Source organism: Pipistrellus kuhlii, unplaced genomic scaffold, assembly GCF_014108245.1.
Source record: "Pipistrellus kuhlii isolate mPipKuh1 unplaced genomic scaffold, mPipKuh1.p scaffold_m20_p_2, whole genome shotgun sequence".
Classification (NCBI taxonomy): domain Eukaryota; kingdom Metazoa; phylum Chordata; class Mammalia; order Chiroptera; family Vespertilionidae; genus Pipistrellus; species Pipistrellus kuhlii.
In genome coordinates this window covers 48,209,760-48,228,074 of record NW_023425515.1, presented here as the reverse complement: position 1 = coordinate 48,228,074, position 18,315 = coordinate 48,209,760, and the positions used below count along the sequence as shown (strand labels likewise).

The following is an 18,315-nucleotide window of genomic DNA, read 5'->3' as shown; positions in this document are numbered from 1 at the left end:
GCGGGCATATCTCCAGTAGGGGGTGTGCAAGAGACAGCTGATCGATGACTCTCTCTCATCGATGTTTCTAACTCTCTATCTCTCTTCCTTCTCCTCTGTACAAAATCAATAAAATATATTTAATAGAAAAAAAAAAAAAAAAAAAAAAAAAAAAAAAAAAAAAAAGAAAAGGTGTAGTTAAAACAAAACACAACACAACACAACAACAAACAGAAAAAGCCCTAGCTCTTGTCAGGGGGACAAAGTGCAGCTTCTGGAAGTAGACATTCTCCTTCCTCACGCTCTCGGTCCTGCGTCTAGGAAGAAGGGGGATGTCAAGAGAGGGACGACAACAACAACAAAAAACAAAGAGAGGGACAAGGTAAAACTATTCCCCTAGAGTAGGATTTCACTCCTGTCCAAGAGTGCAGTCCAATAACATGGGAGATTTCACTAGTAAATGTACTGTTTTTCAGAAGAATTTTAAGCTAATTAAATTTACTCCTTTATCTAAGAGATTCCTGAAGATTTAAAGAGAAAAATCAATGTCTTTCAAAGGAACAGGGCAATAATACCACTAAAATATGAAATTCCTATTTCTCTCCATTCATAAAACAGACAAAAGGCATTATTGTTCTCTAGTTTTATTATTTTTCAATCTTCCCAACACATGAACTATAACTTGGTTTGAGATTTTTTTCAGTGCATTTCACAGCAAAAATGAACAAGGGGATCATTAAAATGGTTGTACATAAACCGATTATTTACAATTTGTTGAAAAATTTATTTTGCTGCTTTTGTCCTATTAACCCCTTCAATAAAACACAATTTATCAGAGCACAAAGCTTAAATTTCTAATGATGATGCAACAAATACAGCCACCTTCAATGGCTGGTGAATAACAGGTATACACTACACACACTGATTGGAAGACCACATCGGAAGAACAGAGTAAGGCACCACTCCTGGAAAATTAAGGTAGCCTGCAGTAACCAGTACTGAGCACCGTAAGTAGGTACTCAATAAATACTTGAATGAATGATGAAAGCTATAATTAGCACTATCCTTTTAGTTGCCAGAAATTCTTTAACCTCAATAAAATACTTATTTAAAAAGATTTGTACCTGGATACAATTTCCTGATATCTTTTAATTTCGTGCTCTTTCTTCAGCATGAGTTTCCTTGAAAAGAAAATAAAACCATACTGTACACGTTCTCAGTCACATATATAACTTTTGAATTATTGACAAATATGAACAGTTGTTTTAAAATTTTGAGTGAACAGAGGTAAGATAAAGCATAATGATCCAGAGGGTAACACATAATACTGTATATTAACCTACAAGTGGAAAAAAGGTAAGGAAAAAAGTAACAGTTTTATTTCTTAATATCTGCTGTTCTTTAATGCCTCAGTTCTTGAGAAAGGCCAGAATCTCATCATATTGATATGAACACATTTAAAAAATTGTCTCTCAAGTGAAATATTTAATAAAACTAGGTATTGAAAAATGTTCTGAAATTTTTCAAGTCAATGTTGTTTTCAAGTATATTAAAATGCTCAGAAGAAAAAGTTCTCCATGGTTATAATTTGAATCAAAAGAGAGTTCCGACAGAGGTGGATAATGCATAAGATCCTGACACAAGCACACAGTCTCTTTGAAGGAATAGAATGCCTTGTTAGTACAACCTGGTTGATTTTTTAACACTGATTTCAGGCACAATGGCTTGAATCCACTTCTGGGTCGTCTTTCTCCTCCTCCTGGTTTATGGGTAATGAATACTTAAGTTATTGATAGAAAGCAAAGCAGAGACTCTGAAAGAGACTTCACTTTTCACTATAAAGAAATCAAAGTCATTGAGTTTTTCACTGTTGTGTTTATCTGCTGCCCCCATACAAAAACAGGGGATTCAACTTTAGCTTTAGGAACAGGAAGTAGTTAAAGATCAATCATCTAACAAGTCAGGTGAAAGGTTTTCAGATGATATTGCTCACGTCACATGGACAGGTTGGTGAGAGGTCCATAGTGCTTCTTCGACACTTTGGTCTCGCTGTAGTTCTATGGTGCCCTAATAGATACATTCATGTTTAGCTAGTTTCAGTCTGCAATCAGGAAGTAGGTCACTCAGTGCAATAACTCCATTCTGGGTTTGGGTAAACAGAAGAATTTCATTTGGTCGAGTCTTAGTGTGTGTCACTCTGCTGGCTGTGTTGTTGGAATTATTTTCCAAAGGGGTCTGTGATAAATCCAGCCATCTCCCTGAAACAAGTAGAAGAATAAATTAAAGAACGATTCCTCTAAAATTTTCAGAAGCAGTGACCAAAACTGGAAGCAACACCTTCATTGAAATCGCATACTTTTCTCACATTTAAAAACAAGAGTTTCTGTAAAGGAAAAAGAAAAATCTCTGTGGTTAGTTATGACATAAAGCAATGCCTGTGGCTTAGCTAGGATTGGGTGAGAAATTCTGGTCTAGGAGGATGTAGTTTGTGTCCTACGAACACTTCCTTTTGCAGAAGTCATCTGTGGTAACTCTGCCCATTTTGCCCAAATGCTCAGATTGAGGCTCACCCGGAGCGGCAGAAGCAGGAGGAGCACGAATAAATGGTCATGTTCTCTCCATCTCAACTGGCATCTCTAGTATCTACGTATTGTTTTCTAGTTCTTTCCTGACTCAACCCCATTAGCTTCCCCTCGTTCCTGTGAATAGAAGGATACCACCAGGAGATAAAGCCAGAGACTGAACTAAAGACAGGAGAAGACCGAGTGAGGAAAAGAGAGCTGTAGCAAGTGCATGATACTAGGGGGTAGCTGGGCAGAATAGAGGTCCCAAAAGCTATGAGTAGAGTTCAGTGTTTATGGAAGTAGATGTCAGCAGGATTTGAAACTCTGTCCTTAACCCCAATGTCTCTTTAAATTTATTTATATTTTAAAAATATTTTTATAGCCGAAACCGGTTTGGCTCAGTGGATAGAGCGTCAGCCTGAGGACTGAAAGGTCACAGATTCAAATCTGGTCAAGAGCTTGTACCCTGGTTGTGGGCACATCCCAAGTAGGGGGTGTGCAAGAGGCAGCTGGTCGATGTTTCTCTCATTGTTGTTTCTAACTCTCTATCCCTCTCCCTTCCTCTCTGTAAAAAAAAAAAAAAAAAAATCAATAAAATATATTTTATATATTTATTCTACCTTGTTCCAAAAATGATTTAAGGCCACCAATTATTTGGCTTGTAGTGACAAGGACTCTCTCCTTGACTAAATCTCATCTTGGCCTGCTGAGTCCAGTTTTAGCAAAAGCACATCCTGATAAACCAGTTTATCAAGAATCATCTCATTCTTCTTTATTTTTTTAAAGTAGAGCATTAAAAAAAATAATAATAATACAAATAAATAAAAATATATATATTGATTTCAGAGAGGAAGGGAGAGGGAGAGAGAAATCGAAACATCAATGACGAGAGAGAATCATTGATCATCTATCTCCTGCAAAGCCCCCCGGGCCCCCCCGGGCCCCCCCCCCCCCCTGTCCCAGGGACTGAGCCCTCAACCTGAGCATGTGCCCTTGGCCAGAATCGAACCTGGGACCTTTTAGTTCATAGGCTGACACTCTATCCCTGAGCCAAACCAGCTAGTGCAAATCACCTCATTCTACAATAATAGCCAATCAAACTCCTCTTCTCTCATCCTTAATATCTACTCAAGTGCCTCTTTTTCCTCCCCTATCCATGATACCCAAACAAGTTCCTCTTAGTAATTTTCCATCCACTTCCTTGCCCTGCCCATTGGCTATAAATTCCACTTGTTTTATATTCAGAGTTGAGTTCAGTCTCTCTACTCTATTGCAATAGTCTTGAATAAAGTCTTCCTTGCCATTTTTAATGTATCAGAATAAATTTTCTTTAACAACAGCAGCCATTAGGTTGTTTATTAGAGCAAATCACCTGGTTGTTATCCTCACCACCTATATTTGTCTTTGAAAAAGACATGGCTACCTAACTACATTACAGAAGGCTAGGTTTAGAAATTAAGACATGCTATCTGAACATCCATCTCATTTTACAGATGAAGAAACTGAGGCTCTGAGGAGTGGAATGAACTGCCCGACTTTACCAAGGAAGGCGAGAGTGCTTTTCAGTGCAGCTTCCATATATTTACCCACATTTTACAACGAGAAAAGTGCGGTTCTAAGTGGTAAATAAACTATCCAAGTGAGAGCTGGGGCTCACACTTAGTCCATCTGACTCTAATATGCCCTACTGTACTATAATAGCCATCCTGCTTACTTTTATATACAACTTAAGAAATGTTAAACATTCACTTGAGAGGACACAAGTAATAGATCCTGCTGGACATGTAAAATAAAAAGGAATGGAAGACGTCATACATTAAATGTCAGTGAGAAATAGTCAGGAAAAGAAGGTGGGTATAATTAAATGAATCTAGAACCACTTTAAGTTCCTCTATACTTTCTAAGGTTACTCTATCTTCCTCTTATACCAACTGACTCTATTCTTTACTCTAAAAATATATTTTATTGATTTTGTACAGAGAGGAAGAGAAAGAGAAAGAGAGTTAGAAACATCGATGAGAGAGTCATAGATCAGCCGCCTCTTGCACACCCTCTACTGGGGATGTGCCCGCAACCAAGGTACATGCCCTTGACCGGAATCGAACCCGGGCCCCTAGAGTCCCCAAGCCGACGCTCTGTCCATTGAGCCAAACCAGTCTCGGCTCTATTCTTTACTCTAATTAAGATCAACTCCTCCCTGGTCTATAACCAGTCTGAGAGCAACAAGGAAAGTACAGAACAAGTAGAAAAGCCCTTGCTTCCTTCTCAGGCTTTATGAAACATCTAAATGGCATGCTTAACGTTCTATTAGGACCACAGGGGGGACAAAATCAACTTTCAATAGCAAAGGGCCATATACATATGATACTTCTTAACAAAGGGCCATACACAAGGACAACAGCTCCAAATGTGCTATGAACTGTGTGGTACCAAACAATTTCAGCTAGTTGCCATCATCAGCCTCATTTGTGCCCACAGTGCTATTCAGATGTGACGGCACACATTATGGTCCAGATGCACAGAGAATGCAACCTGGCTGTCCATGGACTTAGAGAATTAACATGACACAAATCGAACCTTTCTGCTGTATACTGTGCCATGGCACAACATGTAGGAAGCCCTGCTAATACCACACCACCCAAAGGGGCCCAAACCCGAGTCAGCATCTAATCTACAGTGTCATCACAGCAATTTCAACCTTTTTCATCTCATGGTACACACAAACGAATTACTAAAATTCTGCAGCACCAAAAATGTCTTTGCCATTCTGACAAAAAACAAAAATACTAGTTATAATTTTGATTGATTTACAATGATAACCATAGTAACTACTTACCCTTTTTTGCTCCAAAGTGATTTTAAAAAAATATATATATTTTAAATAAAAAAATATATTTTATTGATTTTGTACAGAGAGGAAGGGAGAGAGAGTTAGAAACATCAATGAGAGAGTCATCGATCAAGGCCTCTTGCACACCCCCTACTGGGGATGTGCCCACAACCAAGGTACATGCCCTTGACCGGAATCGAACATGGGACCCTTCAATCCCCAAGCCGACGCTCTATCCATTGAACCAAACTGGTTTCGGCTCCAAAGTGACTTTTTTTAAAAAATCAAGTGTCTATGCTTGTATATAAATAGGATTTCTGGTATTAAGAATTAACCAATCAGAGATAACCTTATTATGTGACATAACCAGTAAGATGCAACTATATTATATGATCTATATATTTATGTTTCAAGACACTGTTTGTGTTGGCTATTGTCATTATTTTAATTGACAATCTAAAGGAAAAGGGGTCAGTGTCCCTGACTAAATAGGCAGGTACTGCATGTTTTAAAAGTTTTTGCAGCACACCAATTGAAAATCACTATTCATACTATCAGGTAGTAACTTATACTATTTTATTAGATAATCACCATATCTTACCATCACTTTCTACATTTGTCTATCCAACACAGCAAAATGTAATAAAAGATTTAAGTGATAGTCTCTTAATTATATCTGTCAAATAAAGAATTGAGCCCTGGCCAATTTGGTACAATGGTTGGAGTGGCAGCCTGTGATTAAGGGCACATACATACCTTGGTTGCAGGTTTCCCAGCCCCGTGGGGGGGGGGTGGTGGTAATGTGTGCGCGGGAGGCAACCAATTAATTTATCTCTCTCCTGTCAATGTTTCTCTCACTCTTTCCCCCTCCTCCTTCCTACTCTCTCTGGAAATCAATGGAAAGGATATCTAGAGGATAATTTTTTTTTAAAGAATTATTGAAAAGAATCAAGTATATATGCAAGAAACAAGGAGTCTATATTTTAAAATCCCAATGATTGTGTCTTTGTTTTTAGCCCCAGAGTTCATTTTTAATGATTTACAGCAGTCCTGCCTTATAAATTTTTCTCTCTAGAATCTATTTCTGGTACATCTGCTTTCTTAATGAGCTTGAAATGAAATAAAAGTCCAAGGTTACCAGATTAGAATTTGAATAGTAATTAAAGGATTTATTCTTTTTAAAAAAGTATATTTTATTGATTTTTTACAGAAAGAAAGGGAGAGAGATAAAGAGCTAGAAACGTCGATGAGAGAGAAACATCGACCAACTGCCTCTTGCACACCCCCTACAGGGGATGTGCCCGCAACCAAGGTACATGCCCTTGACCGGAATTGAACCCGGGACCCTTCAGTCCCGCAGACTGACGTTCTACCACTGAGCCAAACCGGTTTCGGCTCCAGATTTTTTTTAAAAAAAAGTATATTTTATTGATTTTTGACAGAGAGGAAGGGAGAGGGATAGAGAGCTAGAAACATCGATGAGAGAGAAACATTGACCAGCTGCCTCCTGCACAACCCCTACTGGGGATGTGCCCACAACCAATGTACATGCCCTTGACCGGAATCGAACCTGGGACCTTTCAGTCCGCAGACCAACGCTCTATTCACTGAGCCAAACCGGTATCGGCTACTTTTTCCAGATTCTATCCTTATGGACCATTAAAATCAATGTGTGTCCTTAGAATTGGCTATAGATAAGAAAACTTTTCCTGATATCAGATCTGGTTCATTATTCACCTTTCTGAGTCCTACCAGAAATAAACAAAACAAAATCTTTAAATTTAGAAAAGACTTCAGATATCATTTAGTCTAACTGTAAACAGTGCATTATACTATTCTCTTGTATAGGACTAGGGGTGGAGATCACATTACCATAAAATCACTCTTTACCAGATTTTTAAAAATTGTTATATAATGTGTTAACGTTAAACTCAAAATGTGCTTCCTGATAGTTTGGGCTTAGCTCAAGTCTGCTGCTAAAATTGATTAAAAGGTTCAATGAGAGATCAGCCAAGGTGGCTCAGTGGTTGAGCATGGACCTATGAACCGGTTCACTGGTTCGATTCCCGGTCAGGGCTCATGCCTAGGTTGTGGGCTCGATCACTAGTAGGGAGCATAATGGAAACAGCCAATCAATGATTCTCATCATTGATATTTCTGACTCTCCCTCTCCCTTCTTCTATGAAATCAATAAAAATATATGTAAAAAAAGTTCTATGTGATATATTTGAAAAATGATAATGAATTGCCCTTATTTTCTATTTTTTAGGCTAAATACTCACTTCGTTATTTTTTCCTCAAATGCTGCAAAAATTCTAGTCACTTCACTATCCCTTGTGTAGCCAATTAAGTTTCTCATGTCTCCTTAAAATGTGGTCTCTGGACTCTAGCGTAGTGGGTGTAGTTGGTTGGGCATCATCCGTGCACAAAGGGGTTGCCAGTTTGATCCCAGCTAGGAGGTGTACTGGAGATAACAAGATAACAGTTTGATCTCTCTCTCTCTCTCTTCCTCCCCAACCCCCGTCCTCTCTAGGAATGCTTAAGCTGGGCTATTTTCAGAAATGGAGGTGTGTAATAACAGCCAAGAAAGCTCAGTAAGCTGAAGTTCCCACCAAGCAGACAGGTTTCGGTGGGAAGACAGGGGAACACACCTCTTTAATAAAGTACTTGGTTTTCCAGGGTGTGCCCGTTTCAGCCCGATGCCTTTCCTCAGCCCTCTGGCGCTCTTCCAGGGTGCGCTTATGCTCCGTGGCCGCATCAATTTCAGATTCCCTCAGAGCCTCTGTCACATTTTTCCACAATCGCCTGAAGTCAGAAAACCACACATTTCACAAACATTCTTAAACAAAGATAGTAAAGAGAACTGATACTCTCAAAATTAACAGCAATTTAAAAAAATCACATTTCCTAAATCAGATGTATAATTTCATGCCTATGAGTTATAAGAATACTGATATCACATTGCTGATGTTAATGTCCTGTTATCAATTTTGTGCAGAATATCCATGCTACTTTCCATGTTGCCTGAACTAATTTATATTCTTACCAACAGTGTAGTGTCCCTCCCCCATTCCCTGGCCGTGGATTCCACATACAAATGATATCATACAGTATTTGTCTTTGTGTGGTTTATTTCACGTAGCATAATGCCCTCAAGATCCAACCATGTTGTCACAAATGGCAGGATTTCCTTCATTTTTTTTTTATGTCTGAATACTATTTCCTTATATATATGTACACACACACACACACACACAAATACACACACTTCTCTATTTATCCACTGATGAACACTTAGGTTTGTTCCATTTAAATTTTACTATTTGCAACAAATAGTTTCAAATTTTTTCTGTGAAGTGCCATATTTGCATTCTTCATTTGTAAGAAAAATCTAATAGTGAAATTAGAACAGCTACTGTTTGTCAACCAGTCTTTTAAGCAAAATTGGCGTTTCATAAGGAGTAACTTGCTTGTAACTCAGAACAACTGCACAAATGCTTTCCCTCCAGGTAACCAACCACTGTCCTTCAGGATCCAGCACAAGCGGTTTATGCCTACTACCAATGTGTCATGCAGAACATAAAAAGATTTATTTTGTAAGAAACTAGCATTTTACAAATTGTAAGTACATAGTAGTGAAGAATACAATGACTACTTGTCCAGTTTGGTGCCACTGCCGTGATCAGTGTTATGCCCAGCAGTGCTCCCTACCATTGCTTTGGCACCACCAAAGCAAATAGAAGCAGAGTGAAATAGGTAAATAACATCTTATCATTATTATGAAAAAGAAGAAGAAAAAAGAAATTGGAGATACTCTCAAGAGATCTCAAGGATCCAAGGATCTGCAGACCAAACTTGGAGAACCTTTTCTTTAAGATAAATACCTAGAAAAAATTTTTACTTCAATTACTACTGTTTTATTTTTTGACCCAACCCCAGTCTTTGGTTAATGGGTATTTAATCCCTTTTCTCATCTAAATTGTATTGTTCCACTTATGTGATATAACTTAATATATTTAACTAGAGGCCCAAAGCACAGAATTCATGCAAGGGGTTCGGCCCTCACAGCCGCGGAGGCTTGCCTAAGCCCATGCAGCCGCGGCTTAGTCTGGAAGGTCGTTCGGCTGTCTGGCCTAATTAGCATATTATGCTATTATTATTATTATTATAGATGCTTTCCTGTGCTTTCTTTATTCATTTAAAATTGATACAGTAATACTTTTCCACATGATACAAAATGCAAGCAAGGGTGATCTCTTTCCTGTCTCAGACCCCTGTACTCCTTTTAAAAAGTAACCACTGTTGACACATTTTGGAGGCTGTACCTTATTAACACATTTATAATAGATCCATGTCACTTACTTTGAAAGGCCTATGATATACACTGCCAAAATACTCTTTGAAGGCTGTTCTAATTTACCTCCTAACCTGCTGTATGAAAATGTCTATTTGCTCACACTTTCCTCCTCAAAAGGTCCTTATTTTAAAAACTAATTTGTCTTATTGTTTAATTTATATTTCTTTGAATTCTCATTACACTGAACATTTTTTTCATTTTCTTAATGGGCATTTCCCCCGCTATTTTTATGAGCTACCTCTTACCTCTTTCTGTTCTTTGCCCATTTTTCTACTTGGGAGGTATCTGTCTTTATTAATAACTAGAGGCCCGATGCACGGAATTCGTGCAAGAGCAGGCCTTCCTTCCCCCGACGCTGGCACCAGCTCCCCCTTGCAGCCCCGGTTTCATCCGGAAGATGTCTGGTCTAATAGCATATTATGCTTTTATTATTACAGATGTGTAAGAGTTTCTATGGTAAGGACAGCAGTAATACTTTCTGTTAAATGTTAATATTTTGCCCAGTTTAGCAATAAGTTTGACTTTTACTAAAATGTGACTGTGTATCATATAATGCCATAGCTGGTAAGGGCTTTAAGAGCACCAGATCAGACCAAATTCTTTGAATTTACAGATGAGGAAACTGATGTAAACTGGTGAAGTGATTTGTCCAAGATGGTTAGTCAGTAAAAAGGCTTAGATTAAGATCCAGAGCTTCTGACTCTTTCCTGGGTGGATGCACAGATGACATACCTGGATTCAAATGGGTCCTGCTTCTCCAGAGGTCTTACTCTTTTCTTCGTCACTGCCAATTTAGTCAGGTCCACATTCTTTGTCTCTCCATTGCTGTAGGTGAACTCAAGAACGCTATTCCATTCCCCTTGCACTTTGCACACCACAGTGTTGCTAGTATTGTGCTTTACTTCACCGGTAACCCTAGAAGCAGGCAGAAAAAAGATTTGCTATAATAAATTGATATTGTGCTTTTTCTCCAGATTCTGAAACCCAAGAACATACTCTGGGAATTCTTTAAATTAGTTATATAGCTCACTTCAATGTCAGTGCCAAAGTCACTCTGTAAATCCATGTTAGCTTCATAGTAACTTTTTCAAATAACATCAACTTTAATCTGTAGAAAGAACTCTGGGAATCAAAGTAGAAACTTAAGTATCATAAATAATTACGGAGTGTGATCTTTAAAAATGCTTGCTACAAGCAAAACTATTATAATATTAAAATTAAAAAGGAAGACAAAAAATATTAAAATTTATATTTTTACCACAGTTGGAAAATGTTATAATAAATAACCTATTTAACTTTTTAAAAACTAGTCTTACTAGTATTTATGTAAAAGTTTGGAGTCTCTTTTGAAGTTCTAGCCATATCAATTCTGTATAAAATCACATAAGCCTAATTTTAAATTAAATATAGAAACCAGACAAATCATTAAGAGAAACAGCCCTAGCCAGTGTGACTCACTGGATAGAGTGTCAGGCTGTGGACTGAAGGGTCCCGGGTTCAATTCCAGTCAAAAGCATGTGCCCAGGTTTAGGGCTTGATCCCCAGTAGGGGGTGTGCAGGAAGCAGCTGATCAATGGTTCTTTCTCACTGATGTTTCTTTTAAAATATATATATATATATATTTTATTGATTTTTCACAGAGAGGAAGGGAGAGGGATAGAGAGCTAGAAACATCAATGAGAAAGAGACATCGACCAGCTGCCTCCTGCACACCCCCAACTGGGGATGTGCCCACAACCAATGTACGTGCCATTGACTGGAATCAAACCCGGGACCTTTCAGTCCGCAGACCAATGCTCTATCCACTGAACCAAACTGGTTTCAGCCCAACTTCTGATCTTCCCTTACCACCTCCCTGCCCTCAACCCAATCTTTGCCTGCCATCAGGTTAATCCTTTTAAAAATACAGATTTAAAACATACCACTTCGAGATACAATATTGCTTAAATTGTATTCTTGTCAGAAATGTATAATCTGAACCTAATTTGAAAGAACCCAGACAAACCTAAATTGAGAGGCATTCTATAAAATTGGCCTGTAATCTTAAAAAACATTAATGTCATAGGTGACAAAGAAAGGCCGAGGGAATGGTGCAAGTTAAAGGAGACTAAAGGGACATTAACAGGAAGATGTAATGCATGATATTGAGTCTGAAGACTATACACTGCCAATAACTGCTACAACTGACTAATTTAATATGAATAATACATTAGATAATGGTATTATATCAATATTAAGTTTTCTATATTTGACAACCGTTTTGTGATTATATGAGAGGATTTCCTTGTTTTTAGAAAATTCAGGCAAGTGTAAAGATGTCTTTAACTCTCAAATTTTTAGGAACAATAATCACAACAGCAGCAATAAAGTGTGCAATCTAGGTAAAGGGTACATGATAGTTTTTACAATTCTTCCGTGAGATAAAAATAAGTAAAATAAATAAAATAGATATAACTTCCATGCTAGAAAGTTAATTGACTCACTTCAAAATACAGATCAAATTTGTCAAAAAAAATTATTAAAGATAATGAAAGGAATATTAAGTCAATTATGAAAAGAAGCCTGAGTCTGCTCTATCCTTTTAAACTTTTTCTTTTCTAATTTTTTTCCATATGTTTTCACTGTCTTTTAGAGAGAGAGGAGAGAAAGAGAAAGAAAGAAAGAGAGAGAGAGAGAGAGAGAGAGAGAGAGAGAGAGAGAGAGAGACACATCGAGAGAGAGAGAGAGAGGGAGAGAGGGAGAAACATCAATGAGAGCCGAAACCGGTTTGGCTCAGTGGATAGAGCATCGGTCTGTGGACTGAAAGATCCCAGGTTCAATTCCGGTCAAGGGCATGTACATTGGTTGCGGGCACATCCCCAGTTGGGGGTGTGCAGGAGGCGGCTGGTCGATGTCTCTCTCTCATTGATGTTTCTAGCTCTTTATCCCTCTCCCTCTCTGTGAAAAATCAATAAAATATATATTTTTTTAAAAAAAGAAAAGAAACATCAATAAGAAAGAACCATTGATCAGCTGCCTCCTGCACACCCCCTACTGGGGATCAAACCCAAAACCCAGGCATGTGTCCTGACCGGTAACTGATCAGTGAACCTGTTGGTGTATGGGTGGATGCTCAACCACTGATCAACACTGGCTGGGCAAAGTCCTTAAAACTCTTAAAATAGTCTATCTCAAGAAAACTGTGGCTATAAAGTGGCTAAATAAATGAAGCAATTTTTTAATAGAAGGGCTGTGAAAGCTATGTAAGAAGAAAAAAAGGCACTATAAAATTGGTCACCTTCTCTCCCAGTGGGCAACCTGCATCCCACTCCCTCAGCCTCAGATACACTCTCCAATCTTTGGAAATCCAGCAATGGATGGGTGTCGGGCTGCCCTCTGTACATTCCCATGTGGCTTGTTACTATTCTGCTTGTCCCAGCAGGGATTCCAGTGAGACAGAGGACAGCTGAGCTCTTAACAATGCAGACAAGAAGCCCAAGAATGTGGTTAAGGACCATATCAGGAAGACTGAGTATTAGAGAAATGGAACAGTGACACTGGAGAATGTGAATAATCTAGCCCAGGGGTCGGCAAACTCATTAGTGAACAGAGCCAAATATCAACAGTACAATGATTGAAATTTCTTTGGAGAGCCAAAATTTTTAAACCTAAACTTCTTCTAACGCACTTCTTCAAAACAGACTCGCCCAGGCCATGGTATTTTGTGGAAGAGCCACACTCAAGGGGCCAAAGAGCCCCATGTGGCTCGCGAGCCACAGATTGCTGACTACGGATCTAGTCTCAGTGAGGCATCAGCTCTGAAAAACAAATAAGATTTCCCTATTGGAGTAAGAATAAGAGCTATGGAGAAAAAGGTTATCCCCAAGTACAAGTCTAAGTGCTGAAGAGGTACTTAAAAACCAGGAGAAATGCTTCTACTCAGGATATTTGCAGCCAGCAACTATCTGAATGTCATGGCAATGGTGAAATTTGGGAGATGAATTCTGATTCTCCACATTAAGGTAGTCTTTGCAATGTAGTAAATTATTATAATTTGCGTTTATTATTATAATTTAAGGTAAGATAAAACACTGGTTCAGAGAAAAAGGTTAGATATTTTACATTTGGGGAAAACTAAACTGAGCTAAAAACTATAAATTTTTATAAAGAGACATTTGCATAAACATAATTCACTTATCATTGTTTGGAAAAATAGTTGAGACAAAATTTAATCAGAATAGCTATAGTTAGTTAAGCTGTTACAAAAGAAAAAAATTCTGAACATGCACAAGAGGTATTACTATGTATACAAAATCTGGAATAAGATTTTAACTGAAGAGTATTAGAGAACACATATATACAAATAGAAGCTCCTTATTTCCATCTCTGTAGGAGAGATTTAATACTGGAATGAGCACTTTGAACACTCATGGCTCAACATTAGCTCAACATGTGATAACCCATATGGATGGAATATGAGATATCCTTAAAACGTGTTTTTTTTAAAATATATTTTTTATTGATTTTTTTACAGAGAGGAAAGGAGAGGGAGAGAGAGTTAGAAACGTCGATGAAACATGGACCAACTGCCTCTTGCACACCCCCTCTCGGGGATGTGCCCGCAACCAATGTACATGCCCTTGACCGGAATCGAACCTGTGACCCTTCAGTCCGCAGACCAACGCTCTACCACTGAGCCAAATCAGTTTCGGCCTTAAAACGTTTTTTATCCCTTCACCAACCCAAGAAAGTTCAGAGGAGAAAAATCTCATGATGAATAATAATGATTTTTTAAAAAGTCATTATTTACTCACTAGAGGCCAGTGCATGAAATTCGTGCACGGAGGTGGGTGGTGGTGGTGGTGGTGTCCCTTAGCACAGCCTGCACCCTCTCCAATCTGGTATCCCTTGAGGGATGTCCAACTGCCCGTTTAGGCCTGATCCCAGGCAGTCAGACATCCCTCTCACAATCCAGACTGCTGACTCCCAACTTTTGCCTGCCTGCCTTCCTGAATGCCCCTAACTGCTTCTGCCTGCCAGCCTGATCATCCCCTAACCACTCCCTTGCCAGCCTGATTGATACCTAACTGCTCCCTTGCCAGCCTAATTGCCCCTAACTGCCCTCCCCTGAAGGCCTGGTCACCCCTTACTGCCCTCCCCTGCAGATCTGGTCCCCCCAACTGCCCTTCCCTGTAGGTCTGGTCCCCCCCAACTCTTCCCCCCTGCAGGCTGGGTCACCCCCAACTACCCTTCCCTGAAGACCTGGTCACCCCTAACTGTCCTCCCTTGCAGGCTTGATCACCCCCAACTGTCCTCCCTTGCAGGCCTGGTCCCTCCCAACTGCCCTCCCATGCTGGCTGGTCCCTCCAAACTGCGCACCCCCCCTGCTGGCCATCTTGTGTCCACATCAGGGCTGCCATCTTGTGTATTGGAGTGATGATAGAGGCCTGGTGCACGGGTGGGGGCTGTCTGGTTTACCCTGAAGGGTGTCCCGAATCAGGGTGGAGGTTTCCCTGGGATGTGGGGCAGCCTGGGTGAGGGGCCTGTGGTGGTTTGCAGGCTGGCCACCCTCTACGCCCCCATCGACCCAAGCAGAGGCCCTGGTATCTGGAATTTATTTATATTCTATAATTGAAACTTTGTAGCCTTAAGTAGAGGCCTGGGCCGGCCAGGGTGGGCGGGAAGCTTGGCTTCCTCTATCGCTGGGGGCAATCAAAGCCTCCTGTTTGCTATAGCTCTGTGGCCGCCACCATATTTGTTGGGTTAATTTGCATACTCACTCCTGAATGGCTGGTGGGCATGGCTTGTTGGCGTAGCAGAGGGATTTATGTGCCTAGTAAATGTCAGTCCATTGACTTTTAAAGTCCCTTCTAATTTTAAGGTTTGAATCCTGTGATTACTATAAGGAGATTAAGTAGAAGTACATATAACAGTGTGAACCATATCCTGTAAGGGTTCTGACAATATCTAGTGGTTCTGTTTGGGTGATCTGCATTTTTTTTTTTTTTTTAATTATCTGCTTCAGTGTTTTGGAAGCCATAAATTAAAGGCTTATTCAATGCCTGGGAGCTAATTAGTCTTTCTTTCCACTTCTAAGATTGTTGAATACTACTCATCCAATGAGGAAGTAAAATAACTATATGTACCTAAAAGTCTCATACAGGATTGAAGGGAGAGTATTTTGGTATACCCACTTAAGAAAAATTGGCAGTACCCAGCTGGTGTGGCTCATTGGCTGAGCAATGACTCACAAATTTGGATATGATGGTTGGATTCCCTATCAGGATACATACCTGGGTTGCTGGCTCACTCCCCAGAAGGGGGAGTGCAGGAGGCAGCTGATCAATGATTCTCTCTCATCATTGATGTTTCTATCTCGCTCTCCCTCTCCTTTTCTGAAATCAATAAAAAAAGAAACTGGCAATATCTAATAAAGTTCAACTTCATACCCTACAACCAGCAATTCCACTCCTACATATCTACCTCATAAATTCATACATATGTTCACCAAACACTGACCTAGCAGCACTATAAATTGTGGCAGTCATACAATAGAAAAAAAAGTCAGTAAGGAGAATAAACTACCACTTTACATGGATGAATCTCAAAAACATAATTTGAGCAAAATGAGTCAGGTATGAAAAAACACATAGTATATGATTTAATTTATGTAGATTTCAAAAACCGGCAAAACTCATCTACAGTGTTAGAAATCAGATAGTGGCTACTTTAAGTGGGAAGAATGAAGAGTGTGTGGGTGTATGTGTATATCTGTATAACAGTAATAGGGCAGAAGGAAGGATTCTGGGATGTCAGTAATGTTCCATGTCTAAATCAAAGTGCTCAAATACTCACAAAGTCAAATTAACTTGTATACTTTTGTATGTGCGTTATTCTTCAATAAAAACTTTGTAGAAAAAGAAGACTATCCCTTCTTCAGGGATACCTCATAATAGACATCAAAAGTTTAAGGAAAGCCCTAGCCAGTTTTGCTCAGTGGATGGAGCATTGGCCAGCAGACTGAAGAGTCCTGGGTTTGATTCTGGTCAAGGACACATGCCCAGGTTGTGGGCTTGAACCCCAGTGGGGGGCGTGCAGGGAGCAGCCGATCAATGACTCTCTCTGATCATTGTTTCAGTTTCCCTCTCCCTCTCCTTCTCTCTCTCCCTTCCTCTCTGAAATCAATAAAAATATTTAGAAAAAAAAAAAATAAAGCTTAAGGAAAGAGTCAGTCTTCTTTTGAGGATCTTATTAGAAAGCTTGCCCTCATATAGTTTGAGTGACCTGGACTAGTACTTAAGAGACCAATAAGCCACGAAAAAAAAATACATAATTGTCCAATTCCAATTAATGGAATTAAAACAAAGACACAATTCAATACTGGTGCTTAAAGACACTAGCTTCCTTCATTGTACTTCTTCTTCTTCTTTTTAAAAAAATATATATTTTATTGGATTTTTTACAGAGAGGAAGGGAGAGAGATAGAGAGCTAGAAACATTGATGAGAGAGAAACATTGACCAGCTGCCTCCTGCACACCCCCCCATTGGGGATGTGCCCGCAACCAATGTACATGTCCCTGACCGGAATCGAACAGGACTTTTCAGTTCACAGACTGACGCTCAATCCACTGAGCCAAACCGGTTTTGGCTCATTGTACTTCTTGAACTATTTCTAATGGCTAGATGCATTTTTTACACTAACCTGAAGCAATAGCTGCCTCCACGAAGATCTGGATCCAAGTTTAAATCCTTTTTAAAAGCAGAATTTGGGCCAGAAGCTGCATATTCATGTTATTAATTCTATTCTACATCTTGTTAGCTATTTAACCACGAAAATTTTACAAGAGTAGATAGATCTGTCACTATTTGTTAAACCAGGTCATGATTTCCAGAATGCCTTGAAAGATGAAATATATTAAAAAATAAACATGAATAAAAATCCAACCCCATTTCACATAAAACAAAGCAGAAAAGGAGTTTTAACAAAAGATCAAACTGATAGAATAAGAGCCAATGTTCTTACCGGTGTAGTTTGCCACCATAAAATGGCTTGGTATGAAAAGTGATGCTGGCTGAATAACCAGTTTTTGCACAGTTGACACTGACTTTGCCACCCAGTTCCACCCAAGGAACGGTTAAAATCGACCGGGCATATGCACAAGGTAGAGAAAATGTATACTCTTCTCCATGCTCCAATAGACTAAGGATACCTAAATATAAAAACATGAAGATTATTACTATCGTAAAAATTCAGCTATGAAAAATCCATATTGTTTTCTCCTGTCAAATAAATAAACATAATTTTGCTTAATTTTTATTTAACTTTGGATGAAATTGGCTTCATTTACAATTGTATTGGACACCAATTCTTGCTAATAATAAATCACGATTACTTCCACTATGACCTAACTATTTCTGTGGGGTTCACAGAACCAGATAATGTTCAGTGGAAATAGTACAAGAGTTCCTTATAACAATCCTAAAAATAAAAAATAAAAACCTTAAGTCAGAGTTTAAGGCCATGCTAAGATTTGGTCATTATTAAATATTACAAAAAGTATGCCGAAGCCATACCAACATCCCCAGTAGGGGGTGTGCAAGAGGC

General features: G+C 39.1%; 1 protein-coding gene and 1 long non-coding RNA gene across 2 annotated transcripts in view; both read right to left on the bottom strand.

Moving 5' to 3' along the window:
* Positions 1–607: 607 nt before the first annotated feature.
* Positions 608–18,315, bottom strand: part of OSBPL11 (oxysterol binding protein like 11) — a 76,684-nt gene continuing 58,976 nt past the window's right edge. Inside the window, exons 10-13 of the mRNA XM_036447074.2 lie at positions 17,734–17,920; positions 10,463–10,645; positions 8,025–8,178; positions 608–2,237 (exon numbers count right to left, since the gene is read on the bottom strand). Coding sequence (XP_036302967.1) covers positions 2,172–2,237; positions 8,025–8,178; positions 10,463–10,645; positions 17,734–17,920 — 590 coding nt within the window. The 3' untranslated portion in view covers positions 608–2,171. The remainder of the gene's footprint in view (positions 2,238–8,024; positions 8,179–10,462; positions 10,646–17,733; positions 17,921–18,315) is intronic.
* LOC118724149 lies at positions 3,619–5,307 on the bottom strand. Its single transcript, XR_004989496.2, has 3 exons — positions 4,719–5,307; positions 4,594–4,599; positions 3,619–4,492 (listed from the first exon to the last, which is right to left on the bottom strand). It is a non-coding gene; the product is annotated as an uncharacterized LOC118724149 (long non-coding RNA).